This window comes from Spermophilus citellus, assembly GCF_964194105.1.
Source record: "Spermophilus citellus genome assembly, chromosome: 9".
NCBI lineage: Eukaryota > Metazoa > Chordata > Mammalia > Rodentia > Sciuridae > Spermophilus > Spermophilus citellus.
Window position 1 is genome coordinate 42,491,692 of NC_138191.1, and position 12,912 is coordinate 42,504,603.

General features: G+C 45.3%; 1 protein-coding gene across 1 annotated transcript; it reads left to right on the forward strand.

The window, feature by feature from the left end:
• Positions 1-4,887: 4,887 nt before the first annotated feature.
• On the forward strand, positions 4,888-7,534 carry LOC308656777 (PRAME family member 12-like; the record flags this gene model as incomplete). The annotated part of the gene is made up of 3 exons (XM_081308145.1): positions 4,888-5,174; positions 5,553-6,134; positions 6,961-7,534. The coding sequence occupies 3 exons, from the start codon at positions 4,888-4,890 to the stop codon at positions 7,532-7,534; spliced, it is 1,443 nt and encodes a 480-aa protein (XP_081164271.1).
• Positions 7,535-12,912: the final 5,378 nt, after the last annotated feature.

Here is a 12,912-nt window from a genome sequence, read left to right on the forward strand (position 1 = left end):
CCCACCCAAATTCAGGATGTGACTGTCTAGCACCTTCTTGAACCCAGGACCGTGCTCAACTGAACTGCAAAGCTAATGTACTGTCTTGCTGACTGGAAAATTTTGATCCTGCCTAGAGCCCAGAGGCCCCGCTTATTAATGTTTTAATTTTTATAATTGGCTTGCTTACATGAGGATAAGCAAGTCACTGAGTTGTGGATTTTGTGCTTATAATGTCTTTGGATGGATCAGGAAGCTGCTGTACTGTCACAGAGCTTGAGACTCTGTGGTGGGTGACAGTCCCTAGTCAGGTAAGTAAAGCTCTCTTTTGATTTGAAATTCAGACTTAACATAACACCATCTATTTAGCAGGCTAAGGCAGAAGGATCTCAAATTCAAGGCCTGTCTCATTAATTTAGTGAGAACCTGCCTCAAAATTTTTTTTTTTTTAAATGGGCTCCAGATGCAGCTCAGTGGTGTAGTTCCCCTGGGTTCAAACCTTGGTACCCAAACTGAATAAATGAAAAATTTAATTAACTAAATAATTAATTAATAAAACTGAAAAAAAGCTGAGGATGTAGCTCAGTGGTAAAGCTCTCCTGGGTTCAATACCCAGTGTCAAAAAATAAAAATTAAAAATACATAAATTCAGGGCCTAAATATTTTTTAAAAATGATCACCTCTACTCAAAAAATTTCTGCAAAAGTCTAACTCTTCATAGAATAGTAAAGGCCAGAGCTTGGAGATGAGATACCGAAGGCCTAATAAATAGGCAAAATTCAATTTAACAGTGAATTCCTGGTGGAGGGACTCTGAGAGCCACTCCCTCCAAACCCACCTTGTTGTTCAAATATGGCTCAATGTGTTTCAACATTGATTCCTAGTCATCTATTAATTCCCTCCAATGGGGACTGGACCAAACAGGAAAAATATATCCTGGCACTGAGATAGAATCAAACCCTAACCATTATGTGATACATCCAGAGAAAAAAAATCTTCATCCCAAGGGGGAAACATAAATGGTGCTCAAATCAACAGGCAGTAACTGTGTCAAATCCTGATGAAGGGCAAGCAGGGTGCTATGAAGGGAAGGATCCTGGGCAGCCCTGCCTGATGGCAGGAACTATCACAAACCAGTCAGCCCCAACCTCAGCTGTGCATAAAATCCACCCAAACCCTCACCCCTCCATGTTTTCTAAGAGGACACCTGGCCACCCAGACACCACCTATTGTCCTTGAACTGAGGCCACCCTTGGTACTGAATCTGTGGAGCCTGTGATAATTGATTCAAAGCTGCCTTTGACACCCTGTCTTCCTTTGCCTCCTGGATTGGGCTCTGACTCATCTTTCTTTGGGGGTGCTGCATCCGGCCCTATTTTGTCTGACTACACTTGTTCTTTGGAGAGCCACTTTCTGTTGTGACTTAGGTTGACTGTAATTTTGTCCTGCCTTGTGCACCAAGTCAGGGGTAATAAGAGAAATCAGGGCTGTGGCATGAAGTCACCCTTTGAGCTGGTGACACACAGACAAATTCCAGAGAAACTTAAAATTAAATCAGAGAGTAGATTTCAAATATTCTAGAGCATAAAAACCAGAGACAGTGTTGGATGTAGCCTTAATCCTATATAGCTGCACACACACATGAAATTAAATGTGTTTCATTTGTGGCAAGTTATTACATGAAACAGAAACCAAACATAACCTTAGCCAATTGTAATTATCTAACTGACATATTATGTGATGTGAGCAGGGATATTTTCCAACAAGATACCCCAAAAGACCATCAAGGTTTAGATGCTGTGTCTCCCAACAGCTCACATGTGATGATATTTTTGGAAGAGAAATGATTGGTTTATAGCCTTAACCTAGCCAGTGAATTAATCCCTGGTGGGATTAACAGGGGGATAATGGGGGCAGGTGGGCTGTGGCTGGAGGAAGCTGATCTCTGGGGTGTGAATATGGGTGTAGAGTTTGTATCTGCAAGTGGCCATATCTCTCTCTCTCTCTCGCTCGCTCTCTGCTTTCTGGTAATGTGAGCCTCTTCCCTCTGCCACAGGCTTCTGCCATGATGTTCAGTCTCAACTTGGAGGTGCTGTCTCTAGATTGAGTCTGCTGAAACCAAGCCACCCAAATAAACATTTCCTCCTCTGTAGTTGTTGTTGTTGGGTCTTTTAGTCACAGCACCATAAAGCTGACTAAAACAAAGACAGACAGAAAAAACCGAAATGCAATTGTATAACCACCACCCATCAAACCATTCCTTCCACAGGTTCCCTGGAAGTGTTCACCTCACGTGGCTCATCCAAGCATTCCATGTCTTTCTGTCTCTCCTTCCTCAATTTTAGAATTTCATTTTACTCAGACTCTTGAAATTTCCCTTTGCTTCTGTTCTTCTCCCAGGCTAAAGGCCTTGGAAAGTGCCTGTGGCCAAGGTTTTCTGGGAGATGTGCCCTGGGGAAGTCCCTGATTCTGAAGGAAGGCTCTCTAATTGGTGGCCTCCCTGAAGTCAAGGACACCTGCTGTCCAACCCTGTCTTTCTCTCCAACATCCCAAGTTTCCCGCCGCTTCCACCCTCAGTGGCTTTCAGACTTTCCTAAGTCTGATGGGGCATGGTGGCCCATGCCTGTAATCACAGCAACTCAGGAGACTTGAGGAAGGGGGATGGCAAGTTTGAGGCCAGCCTCAGCAACTGAGGGAGGACCTAAGCAATTTAGTGAGACTCTGCCTCCAAATAAAAGCAAAACATAAAAAGGGATGGGGATGTGGCTCAGTGGAAGAGAGCCAATGTGTTTCATCCCCAGTATAAAGAGACAGAAGAAATCTTTCCCTAAGTCTAGAAGACAGATTCTACCCTCCTGTGTGCTCTACCACCCTTAGGGTGCTCAGATTTGCTACTAGTTAACTTGACATTTGTGTCACTGTTGGAAACATGGTTTGCATTCTGTAATCTTTGTGGATGACACTACTGTCTTCAAAAAGCTGTTTTGTCTCTGGAATTTTCAAAATATATTTGAAAATTATTTTTTTCAAATAATTTTGATATGGCAAAGATCCCTGTAGAAAGGTATTTTCCAGTAATGTTTTTCTTACATTAGGGATTAAATACTTTTATGTCTCACAGTAGAAACAGGAGGGTCACATATGGACAAAATTGAGTCCGTGGTGGGGAGTGCATGGACAATGGCATCTCTGACTCTCACATCTCCCGATTCTGCGCTTTTGCATGACCATCAGATTCAATAAAGTAATGCAAAGAAGAAAATCCCATCGTGATTAAATGGGTGGAGACTGGAGAAGGTGATCACATACTGCTTTCTGATTGGGTGCTGGTCAATCAGATGGAGGTGGGGGCGTGGCCAGAGAGGTCCATAAAAGATTCTGCAGAGCCAGAAGAAAAGCACAAGAGTCTTGCAGCCTAAGGAGACACATCCTGACCTGTGGAAGCTCAGAGCACCTGCACACCTGTCTAGATCCCGTAAGTCCCTCACTGGCCTAAGGAACAGCACCTTCCCTCCTCACCTGTGTGGATTCAGGAACAATTTTGATCCTGTCTTTTCTCATGAACCAACTTAGGCCTTCGATTTTGCCTTTCAGTGTGGTTTTGCCTTCATGCTGAATATTAGGATTTCCATTTTGGTTTATGTCACTTTCAAATTCCTTTTTTTTTCTTTTCTTTTTTTTTTTTTCGGTACCAGGTATTGAAATCAGAAGTACTCTACCACTGAGCCACATCCCCAGCCCTGTTTTGTAGTTTATTTAGAGACAGGGTCTCACTGAGTTGCTTAGCACCTGCTCTAGCTGAGGCTGACTTTGATCCCTTGATACCCCTGTGTCAGTCTCCAGAGCCCCTGGGATTATAGGTGTAGGCTCACATGCCCAACTTTTATTGATTTGTTTAATTTTTGTTTTTTAAGATTCATATGGACAATATAATTTATTTATTTATCTATTTATTTATCTGGTGGTATGGTGATTGAACCCAGGGCCTTGTACATGTGAGGAGAGCACTCTAATAACAGAGGTATATCCCCAGGTCACTATTTATTAATTTTTATGTGCTGCTGAGGATCAAGCCCAGTTCGAGCCCCAGCCACTTTCTTCACCAAGGAGATTGGATTCCTATTTCATTCTAATTGATTGCAATTCTATTTTCTGATGATGGAAATATTTATATTGTGTGCCTATAAATTATACTGTTTTGCTGGGTGTGGTGGCACACACCAATAATCTTGCCAACTCAAGAGGTTGAAGAGGCAGGAGGACTAGAGTCCAAAGTCAGCCTCAGAACACAAAATGCTACACAAATCAGTAAGACCCTGTCTCCATCTCAAATACAAAATAGGGTTAGGGAAGTGGCTCAGTGATTGAGTGTCCTAAATTCAGTCACCAATATCAGCCCCTAAAAGAGTATACTGTATGGCCTAGGTGGTTTTGTATTTTATAATTTGTTTAAACAAATGAAACCAAAAGCTTCAAATGATCTCATGGAATAGTTCACAGACTCTGTTCTGATCTGTTTGTTCTCTTCAACATCCCCTAAGATGGCAGAATCTCACATGTGTAACGGATATCCATGAGGCTCTGTTGTAGTTTCCAAGTGATTTATAATATGGGCACATGCTTTATAAATGCTCATTTAAAAAAAAATTAAAATTAATGTCATCCATATAAGGGCAAGTCCATTTCCAGTCATATAGTTGTTGAATCTAGGAGCCTACTGTTTAGGTCACATGACACTCCAATTCCCCTTTTAAAAGGACAAAATAATAATCCAAAGCTTTCCCCCATAAGGGTGAGGTGTGCATGTAGACTTCCCAGTACCCCCTTCCCAGAGGCTGCCAATGGATGGGATAGTGACCTTTTCCCTGGACCATTTTCCAGGATTTTTCTTCATTCAGACTTCCCAGGATGAGCATCCAGTCCCCACCCACGCTGCTGGAGCTGGCAGGGCGCAGTCTGCTGAGCGACAAGTCCAGGGCTGTCCTGGATCTGGAGGACCTGCCCATAGAGCTCTTCCCACCACTCTTTGTGGAGGCCTTCAGCAGGGGACACACTGAGGTCCTGAAGAAAATGGTACAGGCCTGGCCCTTCACCTGCCTGCCCCTGGGGGCCCTGATGAGGAAGCCACAGCTTGAGATGATCCGAGTGGCCCTGGAGGGGATGGACATGCTGTTTGCCCAGCAGGATCACCCCAGGTGAGGGGGACCTAGGTGGCCTGGAAGGGAGCACCCTGGGTGCCAGGGAAGGGATGGGTATAGGCAGGGAGAGTGGGTGCTGAATTGTGCACCACAGGCTTCCTGTGCTTCCAGCAAGGAGGGGTGGAGAGTACTTGGCCATGCTGAGCCCCAACTGGGAAAGGCTTCCAGATGTGGAGGTGCTTGTGGCAGCTGTGGTGACTCATGAAGGAGGCTATACCTGCCCCTGCCTCAGTCTGTACAAGTGGGGGCACCAGGCTGGATTGGAGGGAAGTGGATGGAGAAAAGTGAGACAGAAGGAAGAGGTGGAGCAGGGGCCAGCAGCTGAGAAGTGAAGGAAGGGGCCTCAGGACTGAGACTCTGCTGTTGTCCCCGCAGGAGGTGGAAACTGCAGGTGCTGGATTTGCGGAATGTTCCCCAGAACTTCTGGAGGATGTGGTCTGGAGCCGTGGTTGATGCCTGCTCACCAGAGGACATTAAGAAGAATCGAACATTGAAACTTGGTCCAGCAATGGCAGCTAAGCCACCCTTCAAGGTAGTCATAGACTTGAGCCTCAGAAAAAGACCCCTGGATGACTTCCTGACCCACTTCTTCCTGTGGGTCACACAGAGAAGGGACAGGCTGCACCTGTGTTGCAATAGGCTGAAGATCTTTGGGAAACCCACCGGTCACACCAGGAAGGTCCTGAGACTGCTGCAGCTGGACTCTGTCCAGAATGTGGAAGTGCACTGCGCCTGGGTGCCCTCCACCTTGGCTGCTTGTGCTCCTTTCTTGGGCCAGATGAGGAACCTGAGGAAGCTGCTTGTCTCCCAGGTCTATGTGCCTTCTTACACCTCCCAAGAGGAGCAGGAGCAGCTGCTTGCCCAGCTCACCTCGCAGTTCCTCAGGATGGACTGCCTGCGGGAGTTCTGTGCCAATGCTGTCTTCCTCCTCGAGGGCCACCTGGAACAGGTGCTGAGGTGAGTAGGCGGGGGGGGGGGTGAGATTCTTCTGCAGACCAATTAGAGGATATTTGCACCTATATGCCACTAACACTCTCATGGTTAATAAGACACTGGTAGGTAAATAACCCATCCTTTTGTTCCTATTGTATCCTGAAGCTAGTTTGCATAAAGTGTGTTGGATCAGACTCCTAAACAAGGGTCCATAGTCTGGGAAGTGCCACCATGCTGCGAATCCAGTTGGGAGGGACAGGAGCTCTGGATGGGATTGATGTTCTCTCCATGGGAGGCCTGTCCAGCGAAGGTGGTGGAAAGTGGGTAGAGAAGAGGCTTGGAAGGAGGGAAGCCCCCACACTGACACCTGTTAATAAGGAAGCTCTGTGCTCCCCAGCTGGGAGCAGAGGACCTGCCTCTATACCCACCTAGGGAAGGCTGTTCTGAACTCCAGGTAGTGATCCTGGGTGTAAAGGTCAGGAGCAGGGATGGAAACCTTGCTGAGGATATAGGGTGTGCCCCTCTCATAGGGTTAACCCCAGTGGATTTTGTTACATCCTGCCCAAATTTGTCCTTCATACATGACTCCCCATGACCTCCTGTGGCCAGACCTGTGACTTTCTGCTTGGCAGTGAGGAGGGGACACAGAGATGTGGACTCATCTGTTCACAGGAGATGTGGTGAAAGGCTCACCCTGACATGGGGTAATGTGAATTACCAGATTCTGCTAAAGGCAGCATCCTAAGTGTGGACCATTGTCAGATCACCAGGGTGACTTTGGGTTTGGGCCAATTTGTCTTCACCCTCTTTGACATTGCTCCTCAGAACTAACTGTCTGCTTTTTCATTAGGCACCTGAAGACGCCCCTGGAGACCCTCTCAATAACCAACAGCCCACTGTCTGATTCTGACTGGAATTACCTTTCCCGATATCCAAACGCCAGGCAGCTCAGACACCTGGAACTGAGGGGCATCAAACTGACTGATTTCAGTCTGGAGCCCCTCCAAATCCTGCTGGACAGCATTGCAACCACCCTGAACAGCCTGGACCTGGAAGCTTGTGGGATCACTGACTCCCAGCTCCAGGCCCTCCTGCCTGCCCTGAGCCGCTGCTCCCAGCTTGTGATCTTGAGCATCCATGGGAACCGCCTCTCTATGTCAACCCTGAGGGACCTGCTGCTTTACACTTCCAGGCTGAGCCAGTTGAGCATAGAGCTGTACCCTGCCCCTCTGGAGAGCTATGATGCCCGTGGTACCATCCACCCAGGGAGATGTTCCCAACTCTGTGCTGAGCTGACAGCAATAGTGAGGGACTTTAGGCAGCCAAACATCCTTGTGTTCTGTACTGTCCCCTGTCGTCGTTGTGGCTACAAGTTCATGTATAACCAGGGCCTCATTCACTGCTCCTGTCCAACAGCTGCCTAGTTGGGTGTATTTCAAAAGCACACTTCTAGGCAACTGGAGGTATAACCAAGATGTAAGGTCACCTTAGAGGGAACACAGAGCCCACCATTTCAGACATTGACTAAAGTGTGGATGGGGAAAGAAAGTACAGCAGGGGGCTCCATTGGAGGGAAGCCCCCCCAAGGATAGTACCTTCAGGACATGTGTCTCTATGGAGACATACATGGGGATCTGGATTTCTAGAGTGGGATTCAGGCTTGATGGGCACAGGAAGATGTTACTTTCTTTCATGACTGGTCCATAAATCATCAGAAATGAACAGAATCTCAAGGTCCATCTTCTGCCATCCTCTGCACTGGATTTACCTGGCTTCCTAATGAAACCTTGGGATTCTCCAGGTGCTGGTGGAGAAAGAAGGCATGGTGTTGTTGGTGAACAATGACGTTCAGCCCCAGGAAGTCAAGGTATCAAACTGAAATCTGGTCATGATGTGTGGCTACTCTGTGGCTTAACACATGCAGGTTCACACAGGTGCATTGAAACATTCTATGTACGCATTGAACATGAGCCATTGCAAGAAAACCTCTTCTAGTGGACCTCAGTGCCACCCACACATTCAATGCTGGTTCTTCCTCATGGGTCTCCATGTAGACCCAGAAACCTCAGGTCCTGGTCTCTAGGTGTGCTGGTCAAGGGCATCTGTGCATAAGACAGGCCCTATTTTCCCACTCCCAGTGCCTGCAGGAGGTGTCCATGCTGCACATTGATCAGGGCCTCTGGGCCTCACCAAACCTTGCCTGTCATCCACCTAGGTAGTCTGTCCACAGTTAAATCTTTGGTGCCCCTTGAAGGTACCCAAATTCCCTTTCAGCAAAATAGTAGAAACATATAGGTAGATAACACTAGTAAATATTTCAAAATGAAACTGGATCAATTTGACCCACCTGTTTGGAGGGGGGGTGGGTAGCACATAACTGAGAGATCTTTTTTTAACACTTCCCTCTGCTGAGGACTGGGATGATGGGTTTGTGCAGCGACCTTAGCCTTAGTTTCTCATCCAAGGATGAGAACAAGGTCCACCCAGTCTTCATTTGAGGTATTCTAAAGCTGCCTGTGGACGTGTTTTAATTATGGCTTGAATAATTCTCCACACATAGTGAACTGAAACCCACTTTGATGTGTAAGCAGACTGCAGCTCACTCTTGGAACTGGTAGCAGTGTCTGGGAGAAGCTCAGCTGGTCTCTCTGTCACCCACAGAGTGATCTTTGTGCCTTGCTCCCTCTTTATGGCACTTCTGTTTCTCAGGCTCTAAGCCTAGCTTGCACATGTGGGGCAGGTGGAAGGTTCTGAACGGCATTCATTTTGTTGGATTCTATGATCAAATAAAGTCAAGGAAGATCTGCATAATGAGAACTGTCATCATGTGTTCTTATAAGAGTTATCATGACTAAAAAGGGACTTGAAGATAATCTGGTGCCTCCAGACCCCTTGAACTCTGGAAGGATTGTGAGGGCACTTTGCTTTCTCAGATGCCTGGGGATAAAGCACTCACCTCTCTTTGAGTTTCTCATCTTTTGACTCTAGGTTAATTTGTGCTGTGAGCGAGCACACAACTGTAGGATGTCATAACAAACAGGACCTGGTTTGTGAGGGTGGCTGGGTCAGGAAGTGGGGACTGGCTTTCACTCCTTAGCTACTGAAAGATGTAGAGTCCGTTGTGCACATGTATCCAAAGACTCTACAGCCCCTTCTGGAACACTGTCCAATTTTACCTCCACAATCTAAAAACCAAGAACCCATGCTATTCTAGAGAAATGAGTGAACTTCATCAAAGCTAACTCAGGGAGCTAGTGACATTTCTCAGTGATGGAGCACTTGCTAGCATGTGGAAGGGCCTGGGTTCCATCCATGGCATCACAGAGATAAGTAAACAAATAAATAAATCCAAAAATGATGTGACCACATTGGGAAGGTTTAATTGGAATAGAGCTGTCTATCTGTTAGAAATATTCAAAAAGAAAGAACCACAACACACATGAAAACAATGGAATGCATTCTTTAATTGGTCTGGACAGGTGGGTCAAATTGATGTCCTGAAAGATTCTCTTCCAAAAACAACTGGAAAAGCTGGCTTGGTGGTGCTCAGCTGTATTTCCAGCAGCTCAGGAGGTGAGGCAGGAGGATGGTGAGTTCAAAGCAAGCCTCACTAACTTAGTGAGGTTGTAAGCAAGTTTGTGAGACCCTGTTTCAAAATCCTACCTGGGGATGGGGCTCACTGCTGTGGCACCCTTGGGTGCACTGCCTGGTCTCCAAAACAATAACACAAAAGTATGAAAAGCTGGTTGCAGTGGCGCATGCCTGGAATCCCAGCTACTCGAGAAAATTTATGATTTTATTCCTTCTCCCAAATTTACTAACTGGGGCATGACCCATCCTTATTTTTTCCAGTTTCTTCAGATGCAATATTGGGCCATTTATTGGAGATCTATTTTCCTAGTGAAGCTATTTCTTGCTGAGGACTTCCCAGTTAGAATTGCTTTTGTTGTATCCCCAGGTTTGAATATCTTGCGTGGCCCTGTTCATTGGTCTGCAGGCATTTTACACTTTCTTTTTTTTATTTTTATTTATTTTTCTTATTTCTTACATACATGACAATGTTTTGATTTCTTCAATGACCCATTGGTTGTTGGGGAACTCCCTGAAGAAGTCCCATGCTTTGTAACTGTCCAGGTGTTCCCCCTGCTATGGATTCCATTCTTATTAAATTTATGGAGATTTATTTTGAGAATAAATGAAGAATGTGTCGTGTGCTGTTGAGAAGGATGTTTGCTCTGCAGTGGTTGGGTGGGATGGTCTGTAAATGTCTACTGCATGCAGAAATGATCTGTCCAGTGCTGAAAATGGGATTTGACTGTGCTGGGCATGTGGCTCAAGCAGTAGTGCGCTTGTCTGCATGTGTGCGGCCGGGGTTCGATCCTCAGCACCACATACAAACAAAGATTGTGTCCGCAAAAAAACTATAAAATAAATATTAAAATTCTCTCTCTCTCTCTCTCTCTCTTTCAAAAAAAAAAAAAGAGGGTGGGGAATTGAAGCCCCCACTGTTCTTACTGTGTTGTATTACTGTGTCTTCTTCTTTTACATTCCAGTAATATCTGTTTTGCACATGTGGGTGATCGTGTGTCGGGCACATGTATGTGTACAATTGCTGTCTCATGTTGCTCAATTGACCCCTTTATCATGGTGTGATCACCTTGTGTCTTTTTATTGTGTTTTAATCTGTAGTGTATTTTATCTGACAGGAGTCTAGCCATTCCTGCTCTAGGTTGGTTTTCTTCCTGTGGAATATCTCTTCCATCCCTTCACTATCATTCTGTGCGTGTCCTGAGGTGAAGTGACTTTCTTGTAGACAGCAGGCGACTGACTCCATTAAAAATAAAATCCATTCAGTCCCTTTACATCTTAAAATTGGAGAGTTTATTCCCTTTACATTCAAGTTTTTTTATTGAAAAATACAGAATTATTTCTGACTTGTCTTATTTGTTTTTAGTTTCTTTTTCTGATTTCTCTCTAGATCTTTTTTTTTTCTGTTTTCCTCCCTTTTTCTCTAGTCTGTTTCTGTGGGTTGTTGTTTTCTTCTGGTATAAGTTTGGATTTCCTTCTTTGTCATTTGTGAACATGCCATCATTTTTGTTTTTTTCTTTGGGCTTCCTCTGGGATTTAAAAAATTTTACAGTTACCAAAGAGCGTTTTAAGCTGAACAGAACCTCCCTATGCTCTGATACCAGTACTCTGGATTCTTTTTCCTTGTAACTTGTGATTTGGTTGCCTTGGTTTCCTTCTCCTGGTTTTGTGTATTCTTTAACCTCTTACAGTGGCCATGCTTAACACTCACCATTTTGTTTTTAACTTTCTTATTAGTTATTTGAAAGTTTAAATAGCCCTGTTATGTAAGCCAGGCACACTGCTGTATGGATGTAATCCCTCAGGAAACTGAGGCAGGAGGATTGCAAATTGAAAGCTATCCTCAGCAACTTAGCAAGGGCTTAAACAACTTAGTGAGATCTTCTCTCAAAATAAAATATAAAAAGGGCTGACTTCCCATTAGATCCAACACCTTCAAGAGCCTGTACTCTCACCTGTGGCCTGCACTGGAAGATATGCTGTGTTCCCTTCCTGCAGAAAGCTGGCTGTGAGATACACCAGGAAACCACACAGCACAGAAACAATTTTGAAATGCAAGGGCAGGCCAGTTCTGAGATCTTAAGAGTTCTGCTTCCACACTGGAAGGAGAGAGTGAGTGTGTGTTTTTATTTTTCTATGGGGGATACACAAAGGCTTTTCCATAGAATATGATTCACCAAATAAAGCAATGGGTAGGCTGTCCCAGCCTGACAGGTAACACCCAAACCCAGAGCTACAGAGCAGTCTCTACATCTCCATCATGTTCCCCTTCTCTGAATTCTCAAGAACTCTGGTGAGGGAGGCCAGCAGGACTCTTCAGGGGTAATAGAATAAGTTAGGGATGGTGCATACACACATATAAAGATAGGTAATATGTGTTAGTTTTTGCTTGTAGCTGAGGTGTAGTTTAGTTGGCCTCTGAATGAAAGCCCTTCCTGTATCAAGGAATTCCCCACCCAACATGGGAGTCTCCAAGTAAGGCAGGGTCCACCATCAGTTGATAGGAATGAAAAAGTCCAATGTATTTTTCTGCCTCCTGATGTGGTTTGGGGTTAATGCCTAAGGTGTGACCTGTGTCCCCAATGTGCTATGTCACCTGGCAGCAGGTCCTAATCAGGATGTCTGTGGGGGCTCCAAGCTGTGATACAAGCTAGCTGTAAGGATGGCCTTAACCTAAAAATTGTCTAAGCCTAAGTAATTCCAGTTGAAAGTGAACCTGCAGGTCCACCAGGCACAGCCTCCAGAGCCCTCTAGTATGATTCAGGAACAGCCTGATAAAGACAAGTCTCTGTACACAACCCAGAGGAAACTCAGAATGAAGTCATGGTCATTTGCCTTCACCCTGATGGGAGTCAGAGGTGAGAGGTCAGGGAAGAAATTGTCAAACCAGTGGTCATTACCTGAGAATGTATGACGTCACTAAGAAACATGGTAATAGCAGATAGGGACTGAAAAGGTGAGCAGAGCCCCCAAATTTAGTAGAAATTATGGAGCAAGTGAACAGACATTCAGCCAGCTGCACTCACGGCTACATGCTGGAGAGCCTGATGAGGTCCTGTATTAATATCCCAACTCTAGTCATAATCTGCCTGATCCTCTGCATTGTCCTCACTGTTCTCAAACTCTACAGCCACATCTTGACACTGGTGAGAATGGTGACTTCCTCTTAAGACTGTCTCCTCAACCAGCTGTCACATCCAGCCAAAAAGAAGCC